General features: G+C 44.1%; 1 protein-coding gene across 2 annotated transcripts; it reads right to left on the bottom strand.

Annotated features, from left to right (window-relative positions):
* Positions 1-822: 822 nt before the first annotated feature.
* On the bottom strand, positions 823-15714 carry LOC106746970 (FMRFamide receptor-like). 2 transcript variants are annotated; one of them, XM_014624178.1, is made up of 6 exons: positions 14764-15714; positions 14439-14705; positions 13245-13701; positions 9207-9475; positions 8917-9106; positions 823-3704 (listed from the first exon to the last, which is right to left on the bottom strand). In XM_014624178.1, the coding sequence occupies exons 3-6, from the start codon at positions 13518-13520 to the stop codon at positions 3081-3083; spliced, it is 1359 nt and encodes a 452-aa protein (XP_014479664.1). In that variant the 5' UTR covers positions 13521-13701; positions 14439-14705; positions 14764-15714; the 3' UTR covers positions 823-3080. The 2 variants fall into 2 exon arrangements, with proteins under 2 accessions (XP_014479664.1, XP_014479665.1); XM_014624179.1 differs by having other exon boundaries at positions 13245-13695; positions 14439-15714.
* Positions 15715-16281: the final 567 nt, after the last annotated feature.

Below are 16281 nucleotides of genomic sequence, written 5' to 3'. Positions count from 1 at the left end.
ATGGGCGGTGAAATATATTTCTCTAATTTATTTTAAATTATAAATTAGGTATACTAAAGTTTATGTGGAACGGATTTGTACGATATGCTTTGACAGCGATGGAATAGAGACGCTGGCTGGAATAAAGTTCTAATTCCGAAAATATCATCTTTAGAAAACTATTTGAGACTTGTAGATAACTGATCTCAATTTTCATTCACAGATTACGTTCTTATCCGGTGAGCACAATGTCCAAAATCGACGCATAAGACGTCTTTAAGACGGTTTTCAGATGTTTTACTCATCGATTTTGGAAACTGTGCTCACTGAGTACTTTACGGTTACTAAATAAATCTAAACAAGAATTCCTTGTACATATACAGAGTAACTTTTAACCGATTTCTTTTGCTTCATCTATTTCTCGCAATATGTTAAAGTATACAAAAACAGTCAGAATAGTTGAATAATGAGTGCCTTTTTTTCCAGCCATTGATTACTATTAATTGATGATTCCTAAATTATATTTACAAGAATGTCGAGACAGCGGTAAGATATGATAGATAGCGCGTTTGCAAGATGATAAAATCGCACGTTATGTACAGATCGTCATTGTGTATTAAGTATACGAGTATATTTACTGGATCGCGATAGAAATTCCATGACTAGAATGGTGAATCTCTTCGTCGTATAGCTACGAGAGCGTTTTGTTTCCCTCTGTACTTAAATTGGATTTCTCCCTCCGCTTTCTCCGCTAGCAAGAATACCTATATGCCGAGAAAATCGCAAAGATAAATCTCAGTATATCTTATTTAATTATTTTGGATTATATGATTGGACGATAAAAACGTGGAATCGGAGCTTTAATTCTTGTAGTTTCGCGTGTTCTCGCGGTATTTTCCTTATATATAAGTAGAGTGTTATACAAGCCATAAATAAATAATTGTCGCAGCGGGAGAAAAGATGTATGCTTAAAAGTCGACATAGTTTCTGACGTAGAGTAATCAGTAATCGGGGAAATAGAAATGTATTTACAATTATTAGATTAACGTCTAGCTCTCTTAAGCAATCTCCATTCTTTTTTAATATACATATACAATTTTTTTTAATTATACTCGGTCGCTCGTGTATATAGTGAGGACGTTATCTTCATTCAGTGCGGATATTACCAGTGCTACTCGTGAAATTTGATACATTTTACATTTATATTTCGAGAGCACATCGAGTAATAATAGTAGCTACGTTCTTCCTCCAGCGTTTCTCGCGCATCCAGACATTCGATCGTGCGATTTACGTAGTTCTCCTTTTTGAATTTGCATTCCTAAACGACGAAAAGAAATACGTACAATATCGATCTCTTCGAGCCTCTTCGAACGAAAATTTAGAAAAATGTCTCGGCTGAAAGTTGAATCTCAAATTGTGCTTAGAAATTTGCCAATGAACGTCTCGAAGGATTACGATCGACGTTCTTTAAATATACCGGGAGTTCATTATTCGAATAATTGCGACGAGAGACGCTCTTTCGCCGGCTGACGAATATCGCTCCGACCGGCGCAAGTTTCACGGCGCGAAAAAGGACTTCCATCCTTTATAGCCGCGACGGAAGCCCTCCCGAGGGAATGTCGCGTCTTCCGTTGGCTCTTGTACTTTTGACTCCGACAAAATCCGATTTATTTTCTCGGGAGAGCTAAGTACGTGACCGACCTCTGCAGAAGTTCATGGAACCGTCGCTCCGGAGTTAGCGAATTCTCCCTTAACCTTCTCCTTTGTGCAACATTTTCCTCGCGAAAGCGGAACTTCTGATCGCGAAAATTCTTTCTTAGCCTACGTCCTGTTTACTTAGTATATATATTAATTAAAATATATATTAATTATATATATATATATATATATATTTTTTTTTTTTTTCTATCTCAACATGTCCGCGCGTGGCTCCTAAAGTTCTACTTAGTGTGGGATGAGAGAGAGGATAACGGCCGAGTGACAGAGAGCCTCGATCAATGGAAGAAGGAGCTTCCGAGACAGGAGCTTATTCCGCTAATACCAGTCTTTTATCGTAAAGAGAACAAGTTTTCTGTTATCTTAAACCTAGCGATTCAGCGATTAACGTATAATTCTGACAATCAAAAACTGGACTGCCCCGAGGAGTCCGACATTTAAGATCTACAGCAGCTCTTCTCGTTAAACAAGATCTGAAACTGGATCGTCCCGAAGTGAACGTGGCAACTTTCGCTCGGGCAGATCATCGCTCCGGAGGAGACTCGGTTGGCCCGGGCGGGCCCTCCCTTCGGAGAAGGTCTTCCGCCGCGCAGAACCTACAGGAGCTGTTATCCTTAACGACTCTTTCTTTTATATCGAAGTCGCGTTTCCCCGATGGGATTACAGCGTCCGAGCACGAGAGAGAGTGGATCGGTCCGAATTTCTCCCAGAGGAATAATAATATCCGCTGTCCACCGCAGTGCGAATTCGTCCTTCCATCCGTCCCGACCGACGGACACTTCGTCGAAGCTGCTATAAGAGCTCCTCTCCAGGACGACAGGATACACAGACGGAGAGAAAGTCAATATCGAACGTAACGCTGTATCGCGAGATACAACGCTGTTCTTCGTATTCTTCACCTGTTCCATCCTGGGTGGACCTGTCCTTGATACCAAATACTAGGATTCTTGGCAGGATTTTTGTTTGAGTAACGAAGGAAATAAGAAACGTCCACTGTGCGCCGCGGAATAGTCCGTCTCAAGTCAACGACGTCCAGCCCTGACCAGGCTATGTCCCGGTCGGGACGATGAGTCCAAGAAAAAACGCCGGAGCAACAACGTTGCGCTTATAGCTCACTTCGGTAACGCCTCAGGATGGATATCCGCTTCCGTCGGGAGACGCAGCGACATCCGTATCCTAGAATGTAACGCAGGATCGACGTCGTTCTTCTTCTCGTCTCACGAATCTCCGGCTTGAAACCAAGCCAATTGGAACGCTAACATTATCCTTCTCCTTTTCTCACAACTGCCGATCGTGACGGCCCAGCAAAAACAAGTAAATAACACCCGACCGGGACATTCGGCCGGGCGACTTTTGATTGGATAACGAACGAACGACGACGCTCGTTACAGCGTGGTGTCGTCGTTCTCTTTCCTATTATTCCAGCCGTTGTGACTGCTCGACGTCCTCGATATCTGACTGGGACTCCTCGCCGGGCTTTTCGCCGGATAATAGACGCAGGGTCCGGAGCTGACCGGCCTGGATAGCTTGACGCTCCGCCTGGTGCTGCCGTTAGATACGTGGACGTTACCACCATGGACCAAGTTGTTGTTGCGATTGATGGTGTTGCTTCGGTTGAGATTGCCGAGATGCCTGACCGAGTTCCTCAGCTCGATGTTGGTCGTATTGGTGACGATCGACTCGTCGTACGTCTGAAACTCCGGACTGTCCCGGTTGGGCCCGTGCAGCCTCGACGAGCAGAAGAGCCTGAGGAAGGTCCTCTTGAACTTGCGGCCGAAGATCACGTAGATGATGAAGTTGATGCTGCTGTTGATGGTCACGAGGAGATTGCCGACCTGCACCATCCACCGCGGCGGATCCTCGATGAACGTCTCGTAGATGTTCGAGACCAACGGCAGGATGTTGCAGATCAGGAAGACCACCACCACGCACAGCAGCATCGTCGCTAGGCCGATCTCGCGGCGTTGGTGACGCGACAGTTGTTGCAAGTCCCTGTTTGCTTTCCTGACCTGAGAACCGACGGAGAAAAGAAGGTATTATCAACAAATAGCAAATTCTACTAATGTTCCTCGATACTTTTTCCCTTCAGATATTTCTTAGTATGAAACTGTAAGCCCATTCCTTCTGCATTTGATTTTATCTGTTTGAAAGATTGAAGCACACAAAAACGATATATAATTACATATCAGTTTGATCGAGACGTTTGATTTTCAACGCGAGCAACTTTTCGAAAAGGACACGTGTATAAAGTTCATTCGGTTAATTCCACATTTGTTCGTTTTGCCAATCATATAATGTCGCTCGGGCGCTAGCGACATTATGTAAAATCGTACACTGGAAAGAGAGAAAGAAAGCTCCATAAAGATTTAATTGCCTGGAAAATTACTTTAAAAAAAAGTATGAGTTTAATGAATGTGCACGAGTTGGAGAAAATCCAATTTTATTTGGTCTCGATGTCAGTTCCGTAACTTAAAATACCGCTCGCATAAAATTCGCAATTGCGCGGTTTTAATTCTTTCCCTAAGCGTATCCGACATTTGCTAGAATGTAATTAAGAATTTTTCTCGTCAGACTGAGTCCCATGTCACACCGGTTTTTCGGTGTTGCGTGTGCAAAGTTGAGAGAAAAGTAGAAAGTAGAAAGAAACAGGTCAAAAACAAGGTGAGAAAAGTCAGCGCGAAAGAACATCTTTTCGCTAGCCGCTGTTAATTGAAGTATTCGTTTCAAGACTTTTTCGCCGGTAAGTTCTGTCTTTTGAACTATTGCGAGAAGAGGAGAGATGGGAGGGGAGATACAATATAAATTACTCTCGACAAATTTTCTACGCGCCGAAGATAATAAATCACTATCGTCAAAAGAAGATAATCTACCCAACTATTCATTTCGCCTCGGAGTTATCTTAATGATCACAAAGATGTTTTATCGTCGTCAGACAACATGATAAAGCGATGCTCTCCGCGCTTTATGAGAGAAATATGCTTTTAATAAGCGTCAAAGACGCGCTCTTAACTATAGAATTACGGTCGAGAGGATATTTATATATTACGCACAACAATTAGGGGAACGTTTGATACTTCCTGAAAGAATAGACAAAATTCAAGCAACTAATTTCGTTAAAAGTTAGGGAAATCCATGTCCCGCTGACGTTAGTTCTGAAATAGAAAACGCTTCAATGTACATTTCTTAAACTAGTACAGTGGCGAGAAGGCAGACCTATGATTAAAAAAATAGTTATTTGCGAGACAATATATAATAATTTTCAAAAAATTACAATGTATTTTGTTAGAGAAACACGCTTATTTTCCGTACCTATGTCAGCTCTGACGTTTTTCCTCTACGTGATTGCCGCGTGTTGCAAAATTTACGAGGTGTTTTCCCCGACGGTGGGGATTTCACCGCCGTCATTCGGCGACGTTTCGACGCGGCGCGACGCGGTGACGATAAGAGGCCCGCGACGGAACTTGAGAGAGCATTGTCGTAAGGGAGCGTCGAGACGGTGGGAAGTCGAAGACGAAGGAAAGGAGAGGAAGCTACAAGAGAGAACCGGAGGGAGATTCCCGGCGCACATCGAGACATCATGGACGTCTCTCGCACAGTTCCCCGGTGGCCCAACGGTAATACAGCTCCCCGGACACGTCGTCGTCGGGCAGCTGCCAGCTTTCTGGCGTATTATTTCGGCAGGAACGCCGCGCGGGAGAACTACGTGTTCGCGGTGATTGCCGTGCGTGACGTAGTCCTGATGCTCCTCCGTCCGGATTTACGATCACCCTTCGGCGAAAGCGTACTTCCCGCTTGGAGGAAAGAGCTGATGATGATGCTCCCGCCGCACCGGTGCGGAATGGCCCCTGCAGGAGGAGGTGGAGGATGAGGAACCGCCGGTGGAATTTTTAGCGCGAGAGTACGCTTGCATTCTACTCCGATCGACTCATCCGGCGTGTTTTGACGGAACGCGCGAGAGAATGTCAGCGAATAAATGCCAGACAATTTATCGTATCTTTCGTTATCGAGCGAGTGATCGTAGGGACGTGACGGAGTGAGAAAAGCGTTCGTTCCTATGTGAAAATGATAACCGGCTATCTTTCTCTTCTTCGTTCATCGACTTTTCATCCTGTCTCCAAACTGACACAGAACGCGCGCTACGCACTACATTCTGTCGATTGCTACTGCACAATCAAGGTAATTAGCATCGCAGGGAAGAGACCACAGGGATGATTTCGACAATTTGGTATATCGGTATATCGGCTTAACATGCCTCCCTTTTGAAAGGGATTCCTCGCACAGCTGAGGAAGAGGAAGGAAGAGCGCGGTATGCAATAATAATCGCGAGGATAATTGCAACGATAATTACTACGCTGCCGGATGGCAGAGTCGGTAACAGCGTGTGTAATAATCGCGCCATGGAAAGCCCAAACCCGGCAAATTAAGATTGATACGGCGATGGTGGAAGACATGATTTATGAGATATGATAGATCGGAAATTCGCAATTTTGGATTCCCCGCGCCGATTCGTCTCAATTTACCGATTACATTTCCTTCTTTTCAGGGCGAAACATTCCCCCTCTTCGCCGATTTCGCCGCTTCGAGATCGTTCGAAACACACTGCAGCGAGTTCCGCTGCTGAAACAATTACGCGAGGACGCGAGAATTGGGTAGGGTTGATTATTATTAAGAGCCTCGCGTGGACGGATTATTATGCGCGTCGCGCGTCGCCGAATTTCCGCGCGCGTTACCTCGGATTACCACATCCGGTTCACTTGCTACGCTCTTCGAGCTACGCCCGGTAGATTATTAATGGAATTATTATACTCGTCCTGCGCACAAACATACACACACATACACACACACACACACACACACAGACAGTGTCGTGGGACGGAAGGCGAATCGCAATTAGCACGAGTTCGTTGTGTGTATCAAAGTGCCGCGAGTGTCCCGAAACTTGAGGGAACCTTTGAACAGATCGCGCGATCAGATCGGTGAACAAGTCGGTGACGAAACGGCACTGCTAAAAAATCGCTCTGTAAGAAATCATTGAAATGCAAAAATTGATTTTTCGATCATTTCAAAGGTCCGCTAAATTTCTTCAAATGCGCGTAACTTCTGCCTTTCTGTTCGCTTACGAGCCGGTGGAACCGTATTTTTAGACTTTTTTGATATCGCCTCTTTCTCACTGAAACTCGTGAACATCCCCGTGGAAATCCCCATGAACAATATGGAAAATTAGTTGCGGACGTTGTCGAGGGAATATGGAATCGTCAGCGACGTGTCGCCCGCCTCGTTGTAAAATTCACTTATGCAATTCAGGGACGCGTTTAAACGCGCTCTGGTATTTTCCCGAGCTTTTCCCCCTTCCGGATTTTCCGTTTCTGATTGAAGACGCGACGAAGTGCCATCCGCGCCGTTCTACTCGCGTTCCGCCGTGCGCGAAACGTCACGAAGTTTCGGCTAGGTGAGCTTCGAGTCGTCGCGGTAGTAAGAATTTCAAGTCGAGGTTAGAGGCTCCTCCGCGTTCGCCGCATGAATATTCTCATTCGAGTCTGTCTCACCTCTCACGCGCTCCTGCCTTCATTCCGCGGTCTAATCCGCTCGCGCGAAGTCATCGGAAGTTATCCCGAAGAATATCGCCGCCGAAAACGGTCCTGATCCTGGAATTAAGGACGCGGAGTTCACGGACTCTGAAGTTTTGCGATAAGGGAAAGCCGAAGGAAATTGTTGTCCTTCGACACTGCGGTCTTTGTGATTTCAGACTCTCCCGGGAGATATATATATATGGGGCGACACTATGCGTCGCAGCCAAACCCTAAGGGCCCGCGCTAGTATCGAGCATTCGGATTTTCACGTGATATATCATTCAGATCGCGCGTATCTCCCGCGAGATAACGCGATCCGCGACCCGGAGGAATTTTACCCGAGGCTTCTTCAAGGCTCTATGATGCTCGCTCGTTCATTTACAGCAAGCTAATAGCGGCGTTAATTTCTCATCCCTCACTCCCCTTTCTCTCTATCTTTCCTTGCACTCAAAATCGTATATAAGAAGAGGAGAGAAAAGAGAGAGAAAGAGAGAAAGATGCACGGGAACGTTTTTTATTACTCCTACGTTGTACGTCGCGTTTCTAAAATTATGTATACCATCAATTTTAACAGGTCTGTTCTTTGTACGCGCTGAAGGTAGCGTATACTTCCGGAACTTAAGAAGAAACAGACAGCTGTGATACTTCGTGTAAAAAAAGAGAAAAACTAAAACCATGCTGCAGGCTAAGTGCAGCGGCAATTCAGCTATAAAGAAAGAGCAGACCGAATATTTTCATCAGCGGAGTGCGACAATTGTTTTGTAGCATTTCATTAGCGTATTAGCTCCTCTCGCGAGTGCCTCGTGCGTTATTATTCTACAAGTAGCGCGGAGGGATGGAATTGCTCGCGTCTGCAGTCGCTCAAGCTGGCACGTGCGGTGGTAGCGGGTCCGTGAATTTCGCCACTCTCCGTACGTGCTTTTATATGCTCGGTCCGCGCGAATTCCGCGCGCGTGTGCCCGCTTCCCAGGCACACACACTGGAAGGAACTTTTATACTCCGGCTAAACTTTATCGGCTTATTATTCGTATTTTATGTCACGCTTTATCGACAAGCCATAACGCCTGCGGTCTTATTGCGGTTACATCAGCCCACCCCGACTTCCACCCCCGCCGTCTCTCGCTCTCCCTTTGCCGCGACCTCTAAAAAGAAGTTTTAATAAAACGGACCGGATTCGCCGGGAGNNNNGGGGGGGGGGGGGGGGGGAATGTTAGCTGGGAGAGGAGCCCGCGCGACACGTTGCTCGATATTTCGCGTTCGACCGGCCTTCCGCGTCTCGCACTTAAGAGAGATGTGTTATCGTTTTCTTCCCTCCCACTGCGCCGTCAAACGCGACCGTTCGATTCCGCAGTTTCACGATATAGCTGAGTGAAATCGGGTTCTCTCGCGATAACGTCGATCGTTTCTTCTATGCCGCTTTATGATTAATTCAATACGCGTCGAACTCTGACACACCGAGAAATATTCGATACATTCGGAACCCATTTTTTTTTTTTTGAGCAAATGTAGATCATAACTTAATAAATAAAATGGCTCATAACGAAACTGGCTGTAATTTGCAATAGAGACCGATAAGTTCTCCTCTCGGCGCATGGAATATGAAATATGTGTCAAATCTCGAGCGTTAACTTCGCCAGTGGATAAAACTCACCCGTCGATAAATGGCCGTGTTGAAAATCACCAGCGCGATGATCGGAAACATATAGTACACGAAGAAGTACAACCAGTGTATGTACAGAGTGACGTAGAAATCGTTGCTCCTCATCTCGGTCGGGAAGATGCAGTAAATCGTGACGTTGTACTTCCAGTGTATCTCGACGTACACTTCGATCTCCCAGAACCTAAATCGACACACACGTGTACGCACGTAAGAATTTCATCCCCGTTCTCTTATTAGCCGAGTACTAACCCGACGGTAAACAGCATCGGTATTGTACTAACTTTGGTAGATTGTAAAGAAAGGCGAAGACCACTATGACCAGCACCGCCACCTGCGCTCGTCCGTAAGTGCAGAATGATCTGGCTTGCAGCGGATGGCAGACCGCGATGTATCTCTCCACGGTCACCGTCAACGTTAAATACACCGTCACGATCTGCGCCATGCAGGAGAACGGATACAAGAACTTGATGATCTTCGGGTAAACGATAAACTTGTAGTGGAACAGTAGGCCCGTGTACGTGTAGATCGCTGGCAGTCCGTAGATCAATATCTGGAATGAACGTGTAATCAATATCTGGAAGGATGTAGCAGGTGAGCGAAATTTGTTCGCTTTTCTCGTGATTTTCCATCGTTTCATGGGAGATTGAAATATGGTGCACACTATATATCATGTGTATGCCTCACTATTGTGAGTAGAAGTTATTTACATAATTATCAGCCTTACGTACACACGCATAATACTAGGTTTGAGCAATAACTAGAACGAAAATTACAGGATCGTTCTAACCTTATCGTTATAATTAGAACATTAAGACGTTCTAAGACGTCTCTGAAATGTCTTGCAGGCATACGTGTTGTGTGGGATATGTAAGACATATGTGACAAGGCATAAGACCCTTCGCAGTATGTACATTGTAACTACTTGAGTTGGCGTCACTCAGGAACACTCGCGCGTCGAGCGGAGAAACGGGACGGCCTGACTTTCGTGACGCATAGTTATTAGAAACTTATCGACGTGCTTTCTCGCATCCCTCGGACACCCCGTTAACGAGATCTTTGCCGCGAACTTGCCGCCCGTTGCAGAAAAATTATCTTCCACTGTTATTTTATCGCCAGCGATCTTTTCATACGGGGACACGGTTATTTCCGCGTGCATGCGTGATGCTCTTACGACGTAAGAGACGTTTGATTGACGAGTGCACAAATAGCTCGTTAATGAAAGAACGCGGGGTCAGGGGAGTATTCGCCGTATGATTAATTAATAACCCGGGGTGATTTACGTGGCGCGTCGTCCTCGAAAGGGTTAACTGCGCGTTACGGGCTTTCGGCCTCTCCGGCCCACTTTTGCCGGAAGCGTGCCTGTGTTTACCGTCACTCTTATTAATCTTGGCTTTATTCACGAGGAAACCGTGCGACTGCACATTGGGACTCATTTACACAAGACTTGACACGCGGATCACATCCCGATATTATCCTAACGCACATATACGCGATGCATTTTTAATGAGTTCGTTCTTTTCTTCTCGTCGCGAATTTCCTCATCGCGAAGAATCACGAGTGAGAGAAAGAGAAAGAGAGAGAGTAGATTAAGAAAAAGCAATCATGACGTTATTTGCTGCTTGCCTGCACGTTGATTTCTAAGTCGACATATTTTGCAGAGACAGAGAATTTTCTCTCCCGTAATAAGATTTCCCTTCAATGTTATCGTATTTCTCAATTTATGAGTTTCCACTACGGTGGATCTCGCCGGAAGATTCATTTTACTTGTGGCTTACATTTTTTCAGCTAAAGATGCGTATATACATGTGTTCTTCCAAGACAAAACTTTTGAATTGAATAATGATGGTGATTAAAACTAAACGTGCGAGGAGCGTTTCCTTGTTCGCCGACAACGAGATTTTCCTCTCCGCAGTATTTTCGGAGTCCGAGGGAATCACACACGAACCGTATGCATATTCGAGATAAAAATATGAAAGCAGAGGTGAAGTTATAAATTACACCTTTAAAGAAATAACCTAAATTACAGGGGGAGAAGCGCAAAGTGGAACGCACGTGGTATACATCGCATTTATTTTAATAGGAAGCGGACGGCTAAATCGTTGCAAACTTATCGCCGCGCAAAAACGCAGGATTAAGAACGATATTAAAACGAGAGGTCCGCATTTCATTACTATGAGCCATAACGTATTTGCCTGATTTTTGCCTTCTTTTTTTTGTGTCCCTCTTTCTTTCCTCCTTTCTCACTCGTTAATAAAGGAGCACGTATATAAAAGGAATATTCCGGTTGGGGTGACCCTTGAATGAAGATCCATCGTTGCACGCAATATATTAATTAAATTAGTACGAGATTATACTTGGATAATGAATGCGCAGTGCGTTCCTAACATAAAGCTTCGAACTGCACTTCTTTCATCATCGTCTCTGCGATATCAATATTTCTCGCGAATGGTACGAAACGTTATTTTCCGGTTTTCGAAGTCTCACGCCAAGTTTTACGCGAGTCGCCCTGTACGTACAGCCGAGGCTCAAAAGCTTGTAATAAATTCCCGAATCTCTCATTGTTTCACTTTTTTATATCTAATATGAGATAAATTCATGAGAGCTATTGAAATTTAAAACTTTTGCAGGTTGAAATCTGTTGACTGAAATCTGAAACCGAAGTCAAAGAGCAAAAAATGTTCATATGTATTTGCAACTGAGGAAAATTTTGTAAAGATTTTGCATGCTTATTTATCAACTCGAAATTATCAGATGTCGCAGCGTTGAAATAAATCGTCGCTTTTTTCGACTTCGTGTTTTTTTTTTTCATTTTTTTTAACGACAGGTCATCCCGTATGTTCGACAGAACGGAGTTAAATTCATGGCGTTCGGAAAGTTGACTCGTATCACTTTCGGCATGAGTGCTCTTGGTGTTTGAAAAGCGTCATTAATAAAAGCCGGTCAACAATAACAAGGCGTCGCGATAAGCCCTACGGAAACGCGGCTCAATGGCTCGGAAACGATGCGAAGCGTTGGATGTTTTTTCGAAAAATTTTATCTGGCTACGGTTCGCACGCATGATTGATTGACAGGCCAGCCACGGTGACAGTAAACGCCAGGTCATATCGGCAATTACGAGGCATTCCACGATCCCATCGAGATTCATTCCTGGCCGTGGGTGCCAATTAAACGTTGATTTTCCGATCGGCGAATCGTGATTCGGATATCGCAGTTATTCACGCGGCTCAAACGAAAATGAAGTTTCTTCGCTCGAAGTCGCGTTTTCTAAGCTCTGCCTCGTAAAATACGAGGCGGACACCAACTTTAACTCATCCCATTAAAGTTCATCGTTATACGCAGGCAGGTTAATAAAAAAAAAAATAAATAAATCGCATATTACCATAGCTGCAAGTTAAAAGTGCCGTATGTTCGACAGCCGTTTGCCGTTTGCCGTATGTCCATAAAAGAAAAATTACATAAAATAAATTGAAAGTCAAATTAAATTAAATTATTTAACGTGGTGTGACAAAAATGAAAACTGCGTTCATCATGTAATTATTTATTACTTCTCCGTTTAATAGTTTGATGAGTAGTAGTTAGTGAATAAATAATTAAGATACGATGAAAAATAATGACATTAATGTTTTACATGAATATAGATTATCTCTTCGCATGCAAATTAAGGAAATAATTTCGGAAAGCTCTCGAATTAGTCTTGGCATATTAACTCTTTAAGGTTGATTTTTGTAGTAAAAACGAAAGATTAGTCGACCGTTAAACCGGATGTTCACTCCGATCGTTTTTTCCGCGTAAAACGCGGAGTATCTTGCTCCACTTTACGGTGTTACATAATAATTTTATCTGATATAAAATTCAACCTCATTTTCCCTCTGTATATATGGAACGCGAATTCGCGAAAATATTTTCCGAGCTGAACGATGCGTTGTGTTTTCCCGCGTAACTTCGCAATTTTAGGTCAAAGTATCGGGAAACGGCTCTTGAAATAGGTGAATCGTTATTTACTGCGTTCATTATTCGTATACATTAGTCATATAAAAGTTACGTTTGCCGGCAGCGGGAATTTCTTAATCGCTCTCTTTTTCTCCGCTTTGCTGCTCGCTTACCCGCTTTTTAGACGAGCAGCATGTGAGAAGAAAATGAGAATGGAAGAATTTAAACATCTCTGTTCCTCTTATATGACTCGTGAGGTATTCAGCTGACAAGTAAAACAAAGCAACGAGAACTGTGAGTGTCGATTTCAATGAAATATCTCGAGGAAGAAGGGAGCAGTAAATCGGTGTACAGAAAGAAGAAGTATACGAAGAGCGACGAAAACTTACCGCGACGATAATCAGCACGGTGTCGCACCTGGCCAGTCCGATCAGCAGGTAATTGATAGAGGACTTCATCTGCGGCCGTGACAAGATAATCATCGAGATCGTGTTGCCGAGGATTCCGAAGAGACCTATTAGGTTGATGAGCACGCCGTAAATGATGAAATCGGACAGGCCATACGAGTTAATCTCCTGATCGCATTCGTATAGGAGGCTGCTGTTGACAACGGAGTGGCTGGCATTGTAGTAACCGGGTATGATCGTGGTCGAGTTCATTTCCATCGTTCAGTATTGCGATTCGCCCACCGCGCTTCGTCCGGATTTCACTTTCCTTCTTTTCCCTCTTCTCGTCCCTTCACGTTACCATTTTCACCCCCGCAAGCTCTGTGTTCGTTTTTTCCTTCCGCTTGTGCCTATTTGTTTGCTATTTCGGTAGAGTCTTCGTGCTCTTCAGATTCTGCAACTGAACGTGATTTTTGTTATCAACATGATTTAACATGGTTTGCTGCCATATACGCCCCAAGTTAAATTTCCTGTTTAGGCCGTTTCATATTTAAGTGAGTCTTCAAGGGGAGAAAATAATCCTATTTTTATCTTTCAAAGGAGCACAATAAGTTCTCCTTTAATGCTACAAACGGGAGTTGAGATCTTCAGAGTCTAAATTTTAAACTTTCAAACGGAGGAAACGGCAATGACTTTCCCATTTGTAGCATCAAAGGAGCGCCAATAAAAGGGCATTGAAAACTTAACGTAGAAATAAATCAGATTTCAAACAGGACTAAATTTCGATCCAACAATGATGCCCTCGTTATTACGTCGGCATCAATTGTTCTCATTCTTATAATATATTCGTTGGGACATCGTTATTCTCTCATCATTGTTAACAGACATTAAATGATGACAACATCGAATTGTGTGTATTATAATTGAAAATGATTGAAAGCTCTTATTTTTATGAAAGAAGATTAATTTCAGCAATAAGAGAATATTAACTTTACGCTTGGAATTGCCGGTGAAAAAGAGTTTCAAGCGAAAACTGTTCATATGGGATCGGATGTATATGAGAGAGAGTACTTGTTTGAAAAGTTGAATGCCACGTGTTTCGAGCTTATAGAATCTCTCGATTGTTCTTTTTGTTCGACGTTAAAGTCGATAGACTTTTTTTTCCCGGGAGGGACGCAAAAAGGAAGAAACTCTCACATTTGTTATCAGATATCCGGGCGAACTCGCTTTGTCTCTCGTTGCCGGAAGACCTCCGGGTTCAGGTAGCATAACGTCGTTCCCACGTCGCGCGATTTATCTCTCTCTGTACATTACCGTCAACTGTCTCTCGGTCTGATCGTTTTCGCGTCTCGGAAAGTTCCGCGTAGATGCTTTTACGATGTATCGCGGTTTTACGACGAACCGCGAGCCGTCTTGCCATCCGAGTCCTGGGCCGCGGCTGCCTCACCGGCGGTAGTCTGCAGGCTGAAAGTAAGAAGTGCGTTTACCACCTCATTCTCATAAATCAAGAGCGAACGTTTACTTTTCAAATGCGGGAGTAAACAGAGCCGTCCATTCCGCTCCCGTGTCTACGTAAATTTGGAATTTTCCATCGGACAACGTACGAAAAGTGAGAGAATCCTCGAATCCTATCAACATTTCCCAAAGAGATGTGGTAATTAGGAATTTCTCCGAGCGAAATCAAAATAAGAAGTAATATTATTTTTTCATCTTTTCCTTATGCTCATTTCACTCACTCGTATTTGGATACGATTTCTCCTGTGCATCTCATATACACGCATATTTCCCACCGGCGGGAAAAGGCTTTTAAAATACCAAGATGAGAGAGTGTCATAAAGTCGTATGTTATTATTATTTTTATTTTATACACATTTATGTGCCACTCAAGTTCCCCCTTCCTCCGTGTCGCCATCATCGCGCCCGTTCGCCGCGCGTTCGTTGTTATTCGATTTAAAGTTTCAACAAGCGCGAGGACGCGTTGTTAACCAGTTGATCGAGCGTAACGAGCCAACAACATCGGGCGTGTCTCGTCGTTACATGACTATTAATCGCAACGTTTACATTCGACTTCTCGAGGGACATCGCCGAACTTGATTGCAAACAAACACGGCTGTGGATCTAGCGCGTCGCGATAGAAAGTCATTAGAGGTGTCCCGTCGCTCAGTGTTGCGCGGCGATGTGCGCGCGCGCTTTCGTCCATTTACTCAGGCCCGGGAAAACGTTCGTTTTCACGCGCGCGCGGAGAAATTCTGACAGGTGATAGCGTGCGGCTTGATTTATCGATCGGATTACGAGGCCGCCTTCGTTGGCACTCGCCAGATGCTCCCAAGTTAATTGGACCGTCGTCGAAACGTGAGTATTTAAACCGTTCGGTTCGGTCAAGTGTTCGGTTAGGCTAGGATTCAGACACGATGGAAAGAACAAGTAACGGGAAATTAGATACAGGCAATTAGGAATAAGATGATTAGGGATTGACTGTAGCTTAAAACGCAATAACGCCTGTTTCTGGTCGTCACGGCGGAAATCTAATCGACGATTAAATCGACGTAACGACTTGTATTCGCGCTTTAACGTGCCTCTTTATCGAGACCGGCGCTATCGTAAGATCGCATTGAATCTCGTTACCATCGTACTCGAAGGTAAGATTTTCGGTTCAGATTTTCCAATCTTCGTCCGATAAGGGTTTTCCTTAGCTCTTCGAATCGTTGTGGCAATTGTCGTTTTACATTTGCTGAAACTGTGTTTCAGATTTCCTCGAGCTCGTCGTGTCTTCGTGTATCCAACAGAAACGTATGAAATGTGAGTACCATTGGAATCGGTAATTGAAAGCGGATCGCTTCACGGTTAATTAACGTGAAAGAATGTTACGATGTTCTCTTTTTCTCTCTTTCTTTTTCTTTGTATACCCACCTGCCCGTCCACCTACTCGAAAATTATGCTCGAATTATTTTAACCGATTCAACTCCGATTACAACAAATATTATATTTTACCGTATAAATATCTGAATTATCTGACGGAACGGAAGTAAAAGCGAATGAA

Source organism: Dinoponera quadriceps, unplaced genomic scaffold (assembly GCF_001313825.1).
Source record: "Dinoponera quadriceps isolate SergipeBrazil2010 unplaced genomic scaffold, ASM131382v1 scaffold1846, whole genome shotgun sequence".
NCBI classification, from domain to species: Eukaryota; Metazoa; Arthropoda; class Insecta; order Hymenoptera; family Formicidae; genus Dinoponera; species Dinoponera quadriceps.
The sequence above is the reverse complement of the archived record's forward strand: the minus strand, read 5'-3'. Positions and strand labels throughout refer to the sequence as shown.